This window comes from Lagenorhynchus albirostris, chromosome 7 (genome assembly GCF_949774975.1).
Source record: "Lagenorhynchus albirostris chromosome 7, mLagAlb1.1, whole genome shotgun sequence".
NCBI classification, from domain to species: Eukaryota; Metazoa; Chordata; class Mammalia; order Artiodactyla; family Delphinidae; genus Lagenorhynchus; species Lagenorhynchus albirostris.
Window position 1 is genome coordinate 58,623,926 of NC_083101.1, and position 17,772 is coordinate 58,641,697.

A 17,772-nucleotide genomic window follows, 5' to 3' on the forward strand; every position below is an offset into this window, starting at 1 on the left:
AACCCAAACTGAGATCAAATTTTATTGCCTGAACACACACATATCATCACGTATGTGAGGAAAAAAAAAATTAATAGGGTTACCTTGTGGCCAAAATCTACTTGTTAAAAAAAAAAATCCACTGTGTGAAAATAATATATGCATATTTAATGCAAGGATAAAGTTTAAAAATCAAGGGTAAATGTTAAAGATACAAAAAATAAGGGCATGGAAAGTTCTGAAATGTAAATTAAAACACAAGCTCATTTAGAAAGATCATAGGTAAGACAGTCTTTAAATTCTCCTGCTATCTTTAATAAGATATGTTAAGAATACTAGGATGTATGTCATCATATTTGTGTTTAATGTGGCATTAATTCACAAGTCTTGTTTTTTAGTAAGATAAAATAAGTTACTTGCTCTTCTAAGGAGCTATATAACTAGGATTTTCATAATTAAACCCTAGATGAGGCATTTGGTATATCTATGCCCTAAATCCCCCCAAAATTATGCATGTACAACTTTGAAAACTACATCTTAATTAGTAGCTTAAAATAAAACTAATTTTGAAAGCCAGAAAGTTGAATTTTTAAAAATTGTTCAAATTTTATCAATGAAAGTCAACCAAATATCCAGTTTTAAAATATAAACATCAATTGTATATAAAGCACCGTGAATTGTTTGATATGTTACTTTCAGTATTTTAGTAAACCTCTGCAAATTTCAACTCATATAGAGATGGTCAATACTAACTTAGTCACATGATTTCTCACTTGTGTAGTTTAATCTCTTTGGCCAATGAAGTATGTCCCAACCTCCTTTTCTTCTACTACTACTCTTTTAACTTCTACTCTATTCTGAGCAACTACTGCTTATACCTACCTGTGACGGTTAATTTCATGTTCAACTTGACTGGGGCCACAAGGTGCCCAGACATTTGGTCAAACCTTATTTTGGGTGTCACTGTAAGGGTGTTTTGGGATGAGATTAACATTTAAATCAAAAGACCCAGTAAAGCAGACTGTTTTTTCTAATGTGAGGGGGGCCTCATCCAATCAGCTGAAAGCCTGAATAGAACAAAAAGAATGACCCTCTCCCAAATAAAAAAATTCCTCCTGCCCAACTGCCTTCAAACTAGGATACTGGCACAGTCCTGCCTTCAGACTCAAACTGAAACATCAGCTCTTCCTGGGTCTCAAGTCTGGGTCTGCCAGTCTTCACACTATACCATCAGCTTTCCTAGGCTTCCAGCTTGTTGACTCACCCTGCAGATCTTGGGTGTTGTCTGCCTCCTTAATAGTAGAAGCCAATTCCTCATAATAAATCTCTTTACATATATAAACAAAAAAAGTATAAATATGCATATACTTATATTGGTTCCATTTCTCTGGAGAGCCCTAATATACCACCCACACCCACCGTCAAATATTTAGCAATTTCTTACCTGTGTATATAATCAGGTTCATGAAACTTTCTCTATCCCTAACAGTCTCTCACACTAGCTCTGCCTGATAAAACCCTACATAGTCTTCAAGCCTCAACAGAGACCTCTTCTCTCCCATGATGCATCATCATGGTGGAGTTTTTCCACTTTGCACACCCATAGCACAACAGCACTGTTTTCGGTCACCTCCGCTTGTCTGTGGGTGGTGAGCTGGAAGAACATAGTTCTTCCTGGACAATGTCTTATGCATCGTAAGTGAGTATCTGAAGGGCTAGAATACATTGTCACAACATAATACGGCAGGGGTTATTTCTGACTGGGTAAAACCCAAAGGAAATCTTAGCTGTATGACCAAGAAAAAAATCGTTTCAAACTCTCTGGACCTTGGTTTCTTCCATCAAACACGTAAGAGATTTGGCTCGGTACACCAAATTCCCTCCCAGCTCGACATTTCTACGGCTCCATTAACAAATCAATCAACAGTAAACACTCACACGACTCAATATTCATTTTAAAATTATCTTAAATAATATAATATGAAGCCTAAAGTAGAAAACTGTTCTCACTTAAATGCAGTAATTCACAAGTGCACTCATTCTCTCTGAGCCCTTTTAAGACATAACCCCAGCATGGAAAAACAAGTGATAATGATTAAAAAAAAGCAACATGCATCATCAACAGGAAGGTCCTTAAAAGACTGATCACAAGGGAACACTCAGAGCCTCAGCTCACACACGCTCACTCTCCGAAATATAATAAGTTTTGATGTTTCTCCGCACTAGGGTCTCCACGGAACTGTTCACATGGGCTCCCGCCTTTGTCAACACTGACACCTAAAGAGTAGTTATTTGTAAGTACTACAGAAAGTCAGAAGTTTCTGTTTACTTATATGGCTCTGCCCACCACCAGCTCTTTTCAGCATGGAAATGCAGTACTCAGAAAGGCTTTATCGTGTTGGTATCAATGTATTCCAAGTACTCAACTATTTTATAAGCCTTTTCAAAGAATCTTCACTCGGTACCGTAATTGTCAGCAAGTTTGTTCTGTGTTGGCCATCCTTCCTTTTGTTTCAGTCTTTCCTAAAAATCCTTTTGTGCGACAGTCAAGCAGCTGTGCTTTGTTCTTTAATGTTCCTAGCTTGGATCCCCAGCCGAGACCATTTTATAACATAAACGGCAAAGTACCATTTTCACAGCAGGGACAACTGTGTTCATCTTCAAAAAGAGGCATTAATAAAATGAGACTGTAACGAACATGCTAATTCTGATCACAGGGTAGTGCACGATGGCAGAGAGAGCTGACTGCCTTCTCCCTGAAAGATGGTAAAAGTTGTTTTTGTTTTTGTTTTTTAAACAACTGCTATAATGGCTTACATTTTTTTTTGAAACAGACATATTATGCAAACATTTCTCTCCATTTCCCAGTGAAATGCCTTTTCTGTCTCATCCAACTGCTCACTGTGTGTTTTACTATATCAGTAACAGTCACCTTCAGGGAGCAGGGAGCATCTTTTTTCCATCTTGCAAGAACTGACTTGTTGAAATAAGCATGTCACCAAATCACAGAAAGCTAGAAAGCAGGGATCTGAGTGATCACCAATTCACTGCCTTCCCTGTGCACACGGCGCCAAGATAAATAAAGAACTAAAAGAACAGGGAAGTTAATAGATTTGCTCAAGATGTCACAGCTATTGTGGGACAGAGCCAGAGCTGGAACTCAAATTACTGGAGACCTGGACTTGAGGACTTTGTGTATTTTGTCTTGATGGTGATTATTCATAAACTGTGATGCAAGTATGTGGAGTAGATCCTCAAATATAAGTGCCATTTCATAAGGTACACCTGTGAAACTAGGCAACTCAATTGTCTGTTTGGTCAGCTATCTTTTGTTGACAACAATTTGACTTTGTCTGTGCTCTAGGAACAAGCTAGAAGATAACAGCAACAATGGTATATATCATCCTCTGTTTTCTTGTGGTAATGCTCGTGCTGGTTTGGGGATCAGTGTTATTTCAGAATGGGCAAGTCTCAGAAGATAATCCACTAAACTTAGAAAAATGACATAGTACATGCTGTTTTGGATGACAATAAAATGTGTATTTTCTGATTACTACCTAAAAAAAACACCTAAATTCAAGAAACATGACATTTAGACATCTCAGACTATCAGAGACAAAGTTGACTAAATTTTTCTAGAACTTTCTCTTAGAGAGGGGGAGTCATGTGAGCAAGAAAAAGGGATTCTTCTTCTTTTTTTTTTGGCCATGCAGCACAGCATACGCATATGGAATCTTGGTTCCCCGACCAGGGATCGAACCTGTGCCCCCCGCAGTGGAAGCGCAGAGTCTTAACCACTGGACCACCAGGGAAGTCCCAAGAAAAGGGGATTCTTGTCTTTCTACTTGTCTAAAACAGGCAGATGCTCCTGGACTCTTATAGGAAAGAAAAGTCTATGGAAGGTGATATCTCATTTTCCCTGTCCAGTGGTGGACAAGATATATCTGAGAGAACATTTTCATCCCCAGTTATCATACATTTACAAGTAATGTAATACCTTTAGACAAGAGGAAACTGTGGCCAGTGAACCAAAGATTCAGAAAGAACCAATTCCATCTGGATGATAATCACTCTTCTTAAAACACCCTCTCTGGTCCTATACTTTGCCCTTCACTGAAAGCTTAATATCAAATCAAAGGCCTTAGCAGAATCCCACAATTAGGTAAGACTCAACCCTTAATAACCACTCAGTGAGATGTGAAGGCCTTCACTTAAAGGCCTTCAGTAGAAGGGAAACGTGTATGCCAACTATGCTCAGCCCCTTTAAGTGCTATAGAACTACGGAGATGGTATGTTCTTGTGTTTCCACAGGCAGGGCAACCAAAAAAAGTTTTAAGTGACCTGGAGGCCATAAGTACCACATTCAACCCCACTTCTCCCACTACTTCTTCCATGAACTGCAGCCTACAGCGTATAAATGGTAATTGCTCAAATATCTCATTCCAGGGTATGTTCAGCCCGAGCTTGTAGTTATCTTTCCTTATGAAAACAGTTTTTCAGAGCGAGGGTAATTTGAAACGAGCTACACAGGGAAGATTTTCCCTGAAGTACTCCCTTCAATGCACATGGGTGGTCAGAGTATTATTTCAATGTCTTCTGCATTAGCTGTACAGGTCAGATGATTAAATCTCCAATTAATTAGGTCCTCTAGTGGCCTGTGTGAAATAAATTAGTGATCTCCATCCAGTCCACTTAGACAAAGCCCATCGTGACAGCTGGTACATTGTTGGCATTGTCAGCAGAGTGGGTGAAAAGTAAACGACCCATGTGGACAAAATGGGCATCTAACGATGGGTATGGATGAAAAGTGCAAAGTATTTTCCATCCACTGCAGAGCAGAGAGCTTGAGTATCTGCCGATGTGATTTGCAAGAAAAAGAGAACTTAAAATGAGCACGAAGCCCATCAACTATGGAATGAAACTCTTCACATTCATCTAGTTAACTGTTCACAACGTTCATAATCTAGAAATGTCAGTTTACCACTGGGATATTTGTAAAGACTATTACTAACAGGATTACTGTTATTTAGAAATTTTAAACAAAGAGGTAACTCTAGGAAACAAGATAATTCCCAACTCCACTTATTTCATCCTATAAGGATATATAAAAATATTCTATTTTAAGGTAATGTTTAGACTACTTTTTCATTATCCAAAATACCTTTGAGTTTTTCTCATGAAACATTTCCAAAATTGCTAAACATAGTCTTAAAAAAATAAGGTTTAAGTACTCTACTAGAATTATAAATTTTCATACAAATGTACTTATATATGACAGATATGCACATAGAAAGTCAAGATTACATTAAAATTTTCAAATGTATTTGTTTTATGTGGGAGCTAGTTGGATAAAAGCAGATGAGATGGGAGGACCTCAGTCAACTGGGAGGCAGGAAAACATAAATCCATATGAATGTCTATGTAAAGTGATATTTTCCTCCAACTTCTTGTTAATTCCTTCCTCAAATGCATAAAGATTAAGTCAACCCAAGTGACTGCCACTGTTTCCTTTTAAGGGGTTTGTTCCGGGAACTCAGAAGGCGAAAACACCTAAAAAGTTTCTAATAACTTTTACTTGATTGCATCTTTGTAATACGTTTTCTACATAATAGCATTAGTTATAAACTACATGAATAAGCAAAGATTAAAAGTTTTAAAGAAGACCAGCGAATCTGATTTAGCTTCCTATATGAATGGCCCCCAAAATTACTCAACAATCTTCAGACCTTTTATCTAAGTTTATGTGAACATATACATGTATATCCACATATATACATATTACAGTATGTATAAACATAGTCTCCAAGGTCCCTTTCAGCTCCGAAATCTGACTTCTAACTACTAACTGCTCTTTTTTTTCCTAAAGTCTTATTCTTACCTAACAGATTTTACTCCTCTCTTTACCTTTACAAATATTTAGAATTCATTTCTTTTAAAACCCATTCATACAGTTCAATTATCTATAGTTAACAGACTATGATTTCTACTCTCACTGATTGGGCTTCCTGTCCCTCATGAGTTGGAACTGGCTTTCATGCTTTAGAACTGGTGCCTATGAGCCCATCTGAGAATAAATGACCTTATCTGGGGTTGTATGGCCTGAACTGTGGTGATGTCTCTGTGGGGTGAGTCCTTACATGACTGTCTGTTCCACACTCCATGGGATTCACCGTTTCTGACCAGCTTTTATGTTAGCTTCTGGGTTCTAAGTATCGCACTGCAGAAATAGTGCTAGAATTCTTACCTTGTTCAGAAAGCTGATCTAGCTCCTCTTATTTTATATAGGTCTGTGTCCTGCTGGAGAGTTAAAACTTCAGCCCTAAATCATATAGTCCATTTGGTTATTACCTTGGTTTATAAGATTACAAATTATCTCTTATCCGAAGCACTTGAGCACCTGGAAATTTCTTTCACGTTTGTAAACCTAACCACACATTTAATTGTATTTTCAAATATTTTATCAACATGTCTATATGTTTACAGGGGGATGGAGAATTTCCTATATGAACACAGTGTGTCATAATGGCCGGAAATGTAGCTCAAATTTGACTTGTTTGTTTTTAAGCAGCATTCTGTTACATGCAATTAAAAGATCTATATCCAGTTGGTCAATATTTCCCCAAAGACTTAGTAAGATTTTATAGTACTTAAAGCACAGTGTAGGATGTATATGTAAATATTATTTTCTAGACTTCTCAGATTGACTGATTAATTTTGGTACTAAATAGATCTAAAAGAAAACATTTTTGATTGTATAAAACATATAGAGAAACATACATGCCTCAAAGCGGGGGTGGGGGGGGATGGAATGGAGGAGAAATGCTCTCACTCTATATATGTTCCTCTAAGATTATTCAATTATGATCTCTTCTTTCTAATTCCATTCATCGGAAGAAAGGCTATTTTACTAAGTTGTGGAATCAAGCAAAGCAAAGTTCAAAGGAATACAAAACAAACAGACAAATGCAAGTGTGTATGAGAAAGAAACAAAGGCACAGAGGGTTAGTCTGGAAATGTCAACTACGACGCAAGCCAAATTAGGCAATATTCTTATCTCTATACAAAAGATTGAATTATATATATAATACAACAGAGCATTATTAATCACTAGCCATTATTCTCTAGCACTGTCATTCTAAAGGAAGTCTTGGAAGTAGATACACCGTACTACAGATTTAGCAAGTCATCCCATGCTTTGGGCACATTGCACAAGCCACATAGCTGGAAACACAGAAGGGGACACACTGTTTCCAATCACTTTGCATCAACAGATGTTAGTTCAAGAAATATAAAAGACTGAAACAAAACACTTTTTTAGGACATAAAGAAGAAAGGTGCCTTTCTTGTTCTTGATTCCTCTGCTTAATAAGAACTCATCTTTAGGTAGTAGATATTCCTTTAATTTTGCAAACACCAATGTCAGCTTTGGTAATTTCCAAAAAGTAGTTGCTGACCTAGATATGAAAAATCCACACACAAGTGAAGCTAACATGCAAAACAGTAGCATACCCTGCTTCCTATCAAGGCTCTTTACCAAAAATCAAAATGGTATCTGGCATTTGAAATCAGCACTTCTTTGGGACTTTCTTTCCTTTCCCTGACTAGCATTTTTTAAGTCCTAGGAGAGAAGGCACCCTCTGTCTATTTAAATAAAGTTTGACCCTAATCAGTATTTTACTTCAATTCATTTCCCATTTAAGTGTCATGACAACTGTAGTCTTTTCAATGATTCTACAAAAGAACACCTGGGATACAGAATTTCAACTACACAAGCAGCAGCCTTGCACTTGAATACTTACCTCGTAAAACTGTGAGTCTGGTGGATACACTTATTTCTCCCACGTTATTCGAGGCCACACATTCATAAATTGCCTCATCTCGCGGAGTCCGTAAGGGTTGTATTCTGAGAACTGATCCAGATCCATCGTCAAACTCTATTACCTATTAGAGGAAACAATAGCTGTCACAGGTGTTGTTACTATCATCTGCCTCTCAGCTAAATCTCTTAATGCAGTGGTGAACCAGCCATTAGGCTCAGAATAAACTCAGAAGCATTTTGAGACTGAATTTTGATACAGTGATCAAACAGAATAATTGCTCTAATGTACTGAATCCTATAAGGCAGAATGGAAAGACATGAAACTACATATGCAAAAATGTAGATTTCTTGTCTCTACAGAAAACCATCCAGGGTTTAATCATGAAAATATTCTAGTATATGTATCTAGGGCAATGTGACCTTTTTATTAATTTTGTAAGAGACTTGCTGCTATGATGGATACACTTCTTAAATTATTCTGTCTCTGATAGCACATATGCATATGTGGATCCATTCAGTAACTGGACGATAAGGTGAAGAAATAATGTATGCCACCACTGATAGCTCTTCTGGTTTAAGATGTCTCATCCTGAACAGTATAGATGAGCAAACCATGAAGAGAAACTGCATAAATCTAGTACTTAGGCAGCCAATGAGATGGCTTTCATAGCCCCAGAGACTGATGGCATGCATTAATTTTGCCATAAATCATTCCAGTATTTGTTTGAGCTTAGCATTTTCTGCATTTTTAGGGCATTCTTGCTGTAAAATGGAGGCTTGCTTCACCAGGCAGAAAATTAATGTCCTAAACAGTAAGCCTGAATTCACTATCATTATGGACTCTACTTTGAAACAGTTAGGTATTTGTCACCTACTCAAGTAATACTTTTAAAAAATGATGTTGATAATATTGATAAATATGCATACAAAACTGTAGAGTCCTCTACCTGTCTTTTCTATAACTCTGCTGTGTTTTTCCAGCTGTTCACTGAGATGGTGGGTTTTTTTTTTTTTGCACTTCCCTATGAATAATATATCCATGTGCTTAAATTGTGAATAAATTAAGAATGCTTTATAAATATATTTACTAGATGATCAATCCCAGATTTTGTATATAAGTGTCAACATATGGAAAAAAGAGATTGAATGTTTTTAAGATATGGCCACTTCAAGTCCTTTCCGCATCCCATTTACATTCTAAATTCACAGAGATAGTCAAAACATCCCATTTCTCAATGCACCACAATTTATTTTCAACTCTATTAAAAATATCACACACTTTAGAATGAATCCACTATGCATCGCGGGAGAATAAAGTTTCATAGCTACTGGAATCTTTGTCAAATATGCTATAATTAATATATATATATATATATATATTTGAGCATCCTATAGCTTAATGTAGAGAAAGGTTTAAACATCTTTAATACTAATTTAAATGTTGATTTTTTTTCAGTTTTAGTGAGAAATAATTGACATACATCACTATATAAGGTTTAAGGTGTATGGCACGATGGTCTGATTTACATATATTGTGAAATGATGACCAAAGTAGGTTTTAGCTAACATCCATCATCTCATATAGATACAATAAAAGAAGAAATGTTTTTCTACTTATGATGAGAACTCTTAGGATCTACTCTCTTAACTTTTGATTAATTGTTACATGTCATTGCATGCTTACATTTCTGAACTACTTCCTGGGTTTAGACCTATTTTCTTCAACAAACAATATACACATTAGATGCTAATATTGTAATCTCCAATTTGCAAACCCGATTTAACACCCAGTATTAATTATGTACCTACTCTAGGCCAGATGCTATATTTGCCACTGGAGATAGAAGAGGGAACAAAATCAGTCTCACTCATACTCTCATGGGCTTTAGAAACTAGCGAAACCAAAAAATACAATATACTGTTACAGATATGAAGGATTCACAGCCCAAGACTCAGTACTATTTGATGTAGCCGCTTTGTGTTAAAATAATTTTTTCTGGATGTTTATTTGACTCTCATTAGGAATTATGTACTGAGCAGACCTCCTGCTTTGAAATGTTTACTGTTATAATTTAAACTTTGTTACAAGAGTTTGTCAAGAAGCCATCATCACTAGCAAGCATGATGTCAAACTTCTTTGACAAAAAAGTGAATTTCATATAAACTAAAAAGTATATGTGCACCAAAAGTCACACACACATCATTTCCTATGACAATGTAGGAAATATTTCTCAAAGATTAAGATATTCTTTTTGTTTATGTTTAAATCACTGTAGGTATCTGATCTTCAAACAAAATTTTAAACTTACCATTTTTAAACTACAGGCCAGATTTCAATTTTCACCAGTGTAATTATGCTCTTTATGCATTTGGTCCATTTCCTGCTCTTTGAGAACTGGTGAAAAATGAATAAACTCACAATGCTCTGAATTTTGTCATTGCTATGTTTCATTTAACTGGGAATTGTTTTAATTTGCCAAACTGTGAATTAGGCTATAAAGTAGTCAGAAACTCAGGTAAGAGGAGGTGAGTTTCACATTTTGGGTCAGTTTGGAGGTCTAAGTGCTCTCTAAAAATCAATCTATCCTCTTCATATCTTAAATTACAGGCATGGTATTGTGTGCTTCTTCCAATTTTTCTCTAAATAGCTTATCACCTATTTTTCTCCTCCAGAAGGAGCAAATTTATAAACCATAGGCTCCTTAAAAACACCCAAAATAATATCTGAATTATGTATCATCATCTTCAATGCACTAAGCTTTCCTGAATAAACAAAGTCGACTTCATCAGTAGGTTTATCAACTATCAACCTGGTTGGGTATGTTTCCTTCAGAGCAGTTCTTCACACTAACACACTGGAGCTAAGTTCTCTTTCTAGTCCATGCTACCTGTAAAACACAGGTGTGAAGTACAGTGGACAACTAAATCTGCTGTCCAGTATCCGTTCCCCTTCTTTCGGATAACAGGAACTTGAATTCCCTTTGGGAAAACACTACTCCCTCATTCCAAGCCATGGGGTTGGACGAAACTGATCTCATTCCCAGTAACTGAGGTAGATTCTGATTAACATAAACGAGTTAGTCTGTACCATCCAGCTGTCCACACAGACTGGTTCAGTGATGAACACGAAACTCAATAAGAGCCAATAGCACAGAAAGCTCTCACTCATCCTCTAGTCTCGGATGTGGGAGGATGTGAGACTGCATCTTGCCATCTTAAGGGGAAGCAGTCTGAGGATGAGGTTACAGATGGATGCTAAGAACACTGTTTGAGCCCTCGTACAAGTACGACAAAAGTCAGTCATCTGAATCCCCAAATTCCCTTTTTTAAAAAAGCTGAAGCCATCTAGAGTGAAGTTTTCCATCACATACAACATAAGGAATGGCATATCTCAGTGATTACAACATCTTGTATCAGAGAAAAACAAGCAAGTAACATACAAACCAAAAATTCAGCAGTTACATTCTTCCCCCAGAGAAACAGAACAATGGACCTAATACCTCAAATCTCTGATTGCTGACTTTCTTTCCTTTTTTGTTCCAGACAATTTTAGGTCTTGGGTCTCCTGTCGCTTGGCAAATGAAAGAGGCAACTCCACCAGAGACCCCTGTCTGGTCAACGGGAGTTCGTGTAAACCTTGGAGGTGCTGAAATAAAAAGAAATAAACATCACAATTAGATGGAAAGTGGAAACACAGACTATTACCCCACTGCCACTGCTCTCTCCAGAGCCCTCAACCCTATTTCGGTCAATACATACATCCCTACACATATACAAGGATTATAAAATTAGGAAAGCACCTTTTACATTTGAGGGTAGTTAAAAGGGGAGGGAGGTAACTCTCTGGTGAAGTTATCTGCTAGTGCTTTTATTGCTGAAATCCGTATTATGGCAGAGATGCAATAACATTTGTAAAGCAACATCACACATTAATTTTTACTACCAGTATTAAAAAAAAATCCAATTTGTCCTCTGTAACAAAATTAGCTCATCAATCAAAGTGAGTAAAATTTTAGCTCTTTGCTTTGATGCCGCTATCAGGACATTGCCAGAAAGCAGCAGTGCCACTATTAAAATTAGTGACATTTAAGAGAAATTCTAGGAAATTTTAAAGAGACAAGAAATACAGCCCTGAGTTAGACGGTTTGGCAAGAAATAGAAATAGGATAATATGGTAAAGTGACTCTAACCCAGATATTGTGTGCTGCCTTACTTTCAACTGAACTCCACAATCTGCATAAAAAGATGAGTCAAGAAGCCTCCAAAGTCATAGCAATAAAAAGAATTTCTGTAAAGAAAGATGTAGACTTCAAGATTCCTAAGGACGAAACGCTAACAGTTGGAGGTTTTTGAAATGTCCTCTGTCTCCTTTAAATGTTCCTAACATACACTTTCCCTCTTAAAAGCCTGCTTGTTATCTACCTGGTATTTCCGGATCTAGAAATCTATTATATGAAAATTATATAAAATGTAGACAAATACTTATGGACAAAGATATTAACCATATATTTTATTTACAAAGATTATAAGTACTCAAAACATCAATTATTATAGGAATTGATGGTGAGATAAACTGGCATAATGATGGAACGTCATACAAATAGTAAATGTTGTAATTATAAAGTTTTTATTATATGCCACGAGAAATACTTATGACTCAATGGTAAGCCACAAAAGCATCACACAAAATTACAGATGAGAGATATCAGGTAAAGAAAAATGCACCCCAAAAAGGATAGGACAAAATATGCTAAAACATTAACGATGGTGGTTTGGGAGAAGGTATTTTAATTATTTTTCCTACTCTTCACATTTTTCTTGCTTCTTTGAGTTTTGACAATTAAGTTACAGTTGGACATTTTTTAAACTCAAAAACATTTTACTTTCCCATTTTATTTTCTATTTTCTTACCCCTATTACAAAGTTTCTCTTGCCTCCGGCCAGTTTTCAGTGATAGGTCATTGAAACAAGGATTTAGTAACCATAGCTAAAGTTTATTTTGAAAACTATCCTTAGATTCTAAGTAAGAAGAAAATAGCAAAGTTCATCATTGTTTGCTCATCACCAGTATTTTCTCCGCCTTGTTTTCATGCTTCCCCTGTGATGCTCCTGCTGGCCTGATGGTGTGTGTCCTGACCTTCATCTTGATTTTCCTGGAGTCAGGGAAGACAGATTTCCTTCTCAGCTCCACCATTTTGTATGTGTAACATCTTGAGGGGGTGCCTAACTTTCCTATCTCTTAACTGTAAAAATATGAAATGTGAAATAAATTATTTTGCAGAGATCCCTTCCAGTTTTAAGGTATTAACTTCCACGATGAGGGAAAGAAGGGAGAAGAGAGGTGAGTGGTATCTTTGTAATGCTGATGCTGGGAAATGAGTCTCCACTTCATCAGGAAATTCAACTTGGTGTTAGTAGAACTGGTGAAAACCCAGGTACCTGTTTGTTCAGAAATCCTAGGAACGAAAGTGGGCTCTAAAAATGTTGCTAGATATCACATCCAACAGCATCTCAGAGTAGCAATACAAACTGGATGATTACCAGAACTGTGAGCAATGTTTAAAATGATTTGAAATTGATTAACAGTGAGAGGAATAAAATACGCAGTACACTGATGTCACTTTTCTGTCACAAACAAAAAAGATATTAAAAGTTTTTTATGGTTTTCATTCTGCTGTTGCAAACAATGCAAATTGATAATAACTACTCGCTTGTCAGCATCTAAATGGAAATTATAATTATGAAATTAAAATTCCTAGGGAGTTTCCCTGGAAAAACAAAATGTATTGCATTGCTATTTTAAGTGGTACAGCACTGTCATTTTTAGGTACTTTCCTTTTTAAAGTCCATAGCTTAAAAATTGTCAACCCTAAAGGAAAATGAATTTTAACAACCCAGCTTCCCATTTAAGTTCTGTTTTGAAATTTCTCACAAGAATGTATGGACTGGGAGGAGGGCTGTTGCATAAGACGACTATGTACTAATCAGAAATTAAATAAACAAAGAAGGTAGGATGCCATTTTTGATGCACTGGGATTTTTTTTTTAAGGGAAAGTATCCTATTTCTCATCCTAAAGAATGAAGGAAATTTGGAGATTCTGACAATCTGCAAATAGGCAACAGTTACTCGGGAAAGTGCTTCCTAAATACTGAGTGGGGACAGTAAGAAGTCGAATTAATGTAAAACCTAGAAGTCTTATTTCTAAGTGGAAAGCATAGGAGGCAAGTTCCCATGTTCTCAAAAAGGGATGCAACTATCATTCCAATGTTCAGATGTGTTTTTCTTTTATCTTCATTTTCTGGTCATACCTTACAGTTCTCATGCAAACACTGACAAGTTTAAAGATATAACCACCGGATGCTACTGCAAGGATCTTTTCATTTTTTTAAACTTAATTGATAATTTTACTTTTCAAAAATTTTTATAGGAGTATAGTTGATTTGCAATGTTGTGCTAGTTTCGGGTGTACAGCAGAGTGAATCAGTTATACATATATGTATATCCACTCTTTTTCCATCCTTTTCCCATACAGGTCATTACAGAGTACTGAGTAGAGTCCTGTAAGGATTTTATTTCTGAAGATGAAGTCAAGTAATAGAATTAACCTAATGAACTGTGGAAAATTTATTGAAATAACCAATTAGGATCTGTTTCAGATCTGGGACTGTTTTTCTAAATCCCACTACACCCCACTGTAGTGACTCAGTATTCTTCAAAAAAGCAGCCCAAAAAGGGTCCTTAAATTTATTCTTTAAAAACAAACACAAAAAATGAAATTGATCACATTACATTGTTTAAAGGCATATCAATTATTTGCACACAGGTTTTTTTTAATTTTTAATTTTTTTTCTAAATATATGTTTTAAAAAAATAGCCTTCACAGACAAGAAAGTCATGACTTTCTTATGGGATCTGATGTCAATTTTTCTACATTTGTCAACCAAGTCCAAACCATGGAAAGGATAAGTGCCATTACTCTATGATGCAAGGTTAACACTCTAGATGATATAGTAAAATCCTTTCAGTGAGCATGTTTGTTGCATAAATAATCATCTTGGCTAGTCAGATGCTAACTGTGATGCTGTCAATGCTAGGCAGATGGCCAAAGGAAACAGATGAGAAAGAAAGAAGACTAAACATAATTCCAATAAACGCTAGGAGCAAGTAAGAATCTTCATTCCTAGAGGGGTCTAACAACACACAGCACCCACTCCCCCTTGTCTGTATCTCAGTTTAATAGAAGAAACTAAATGAGTCTTCTGCCTTCTTTTGTCAAGGGTATGTCCATATTTAAGTCATGCTCTGAAGATGGGAAGAAAGAGAAGAGGACCCACGTAAAAGAATAAAACAAAGACTTCCACTACACAGTCACACAACAGGACAGCCTCGGGTCTTAATAATCAAAGTCCCCATGATTATCCCATGAGATACAACCATAAATATTACGCTTGGTTTAAGAAAATAAAGAACTATCGGGAATATAAAGACGGAGAAAAAGACATTAAAACTTTACAGTCACCAATATTCAGATAAGTACCCTTCCATCATTGTAGCTAACTGCCATTGCTATCCACCTAGAGCTGCCAACATTGTGCTCTGCAAAATGCATTTCTGTTCAAGCTGGTTTTGACAGGTAAGGAGTATGACCTTTTATTAAACTAATGCCAGGCAGAGGTCAGATTACTGTTAGACCCGGAAAGTCTATTTTCTAAATGGAAAATAGAGAAGCTAAACATGCATATGAGTCAGAAAAGAGGCATGCTGGATATTCTAGAACGTGTCTGCCGTGCTCACGTGCTGTTCAAAGACTGCATTCTCGGGATGCATTCACAGAGCAGACAGGAGCTCCAGGAATCAAGTAGATTATTATTTCCTACACAGCTTGAGAGGAGCCATAGGCTGCTGATTGATTTTTCCTTCTAAGAGGTTAGATTGCTTCTTACGAGTATGAGCAATGCACAGTATCTTTAATGCAATGACTGTAATATTTTGATGCCATATCAGGTCTCAAGTTGCTAGGCTTTCTGAAGACAAGATGATAAGCCCAAAGAGCACATAAGGTGATTAAATTCAGGGGACAGAACGTACCAAGACCAGCAAATTGCCTTTGACCATCCTTAACAAACTGCTCAAAGACAAAACCTTCCTTTAGTACACTACATTAAGTAGAACTAGACATAAAGTGAGGAGAACACTGACGTCTACTAGTAGCATCCATGGAAGAAAGGGATTTACGAGAAATTCTTAAAGGTTAAGAAGACGACTCAGGTTTGTGGGAACTTGACTGGCCAACTGAGAATCACTTAAAACAGGTCCCTGGAAAGGACCACATGCTACAAAAGTGAAGAGATGAAATGATGGTGCCGTTTGCCTAATTTAATTCTAATGAATAAGCCACTTCTGCAGACATCAAGGAAATATGTGGCACTGGGAACAAAACTAACAGCATGTAAATACTTGGCTTTGTTTCTTTCAGCTGATTAACATTTCCTTAAACAGAGAGTTTTGATTTTAAAGGGATATTTGTCACAATAATGTACTTAAAATCTTGAAAGGGGCAGGTTAATAATGTTATTAAACAATACTGAGGGAGAGGATGAGGAAATGTTCCGTAAAAATATATAGGTAGTCCTGTCTTTAGGAATCTACTTCCTCCCTAAAAGCTATCTGTAGAATTTATGAGAATGTCAGGTGATCTCATCTCTGTTCTTTCTTTTTCTGCAAGAATCAGGGTGAGGGCTCTGAAGGGAAGCTCCGGAACAGGGGTCTGGAGGTTGGTGAGAAATGCAAAGCATAGGAGGTGAAGCCGGAGTGATGCTAAGGGCATGGCCAGGTCTGAAGGTTTAGGGGGACAAGAGCTATTGTCACAGGGTTTACATTTCCGTCCAGTCACAACACACTCTACTGCCACTGCCCCAAACACAGAAAACGGCCAAAGTTTGTGTAGATGATGGATTTTCTGTTCTGATTCATTGGGGTAGGTAGCAAAGTGTGCCCAAGATAGCAGTACAACTGTACAGGCTCATGACAAGGGAAGAAGGGGGAGGTCCCAGAGTTGATGTTTAACTGTACGGAGGGCCAGGATCCTGGCACAAGACACCAGGCTGGACTGGTTTCCATGGCAGATGTTCTACATAAACCCGGGCCTGTGGGGACATCTATCCTATCACGTGGAATCTGAACAGGGTCACCTCTGACATCCATGGCCAGGATGGACCTTCAAAGTCAGACTTTTTTTGAGCCATCTATGATATTTTCTTTTTAATACAACTCCACAATCTTTTAACCTTAAAATCTGATTTCAGGAGCATTATACTTCAAAATGGGATAAAGGAATAACTACTCTTCAGTGAATTCCATGCACTGGACTAAATGTTTTATATATCTTATATGCAGTGTTTTCCATAGTCCTGTAAGAGTATACCATTACTCCTATTTTATAGAATTTTAGAAAGCTTTATAGTACTACATAAATTTAGAAGGGAAGAAAGAGTCAGGGAGAAAACGGGAAAAAGAAAGGAAGGAAGGCTCACTGAGGTTTAGCGTGAATCATGGACTTTTGATCTAATTGTGAAGTCCTGATATTTTTACTGTGCTAAATTAGAAGATGGAAAGTTACAAAGATGCTGCACAGACAATATGGTGCAACTCAATTTATAGTATATTTTCAAATCAAATCTGTTTTACTTAACCATAAAAAGTATACTGGCTGTTTTCTCACGGGTTTGGTAAGTACTTTGTGCTGTATTACAGCAATTATTTTTCACTAGATAAGTGAGAAAGTTCACCCAGAATGCGCATGGAAGTTATTTTCCTAACTTCCAGGAGCCGATTGAAATCAGGGATACATAAAGTGTGATGCCTGGGCAAGAGACAAAAATCAAAGCCACAAAATTCAAAAATAAATCACATAAGTTCCAAGTGTAGTATGGTAGAATACTTTTGTATTTTTCTACATATAAGTTCAATTTGT

General features: G+C 36.7%; 1 protein-coding gene across 1 annotated transcript in view; it reads right to left on the reverse strand.

The window, feature by feature from the left end:
• The window catches only part of PTPRD (protein tyrosine phosphatase receptor type D), a 523,277-nt gene that overhangs the window by 303,107 nt on the left and 202,398 nt on the right, over positions 1 to 17,772 (reverse strand). Inside the window, exons 3-4 of the mRNA XM_060153475.1 lie at positions 11,299 to 11,444; positions 7,779 to 7,920 (exon numbers count right to left, since the gene is read on the reverse strand). Of these exons, the coding sequence (XP_060009458.1) occupies positions 7,779 to 7,920; positions 11,299 to 11,444 (288 nt within the window). The remainder of the gene's footprint in view (positions 1 to 7,778; positions 7,921 to 11,298; positions 11,445 to 17,772) is intronic.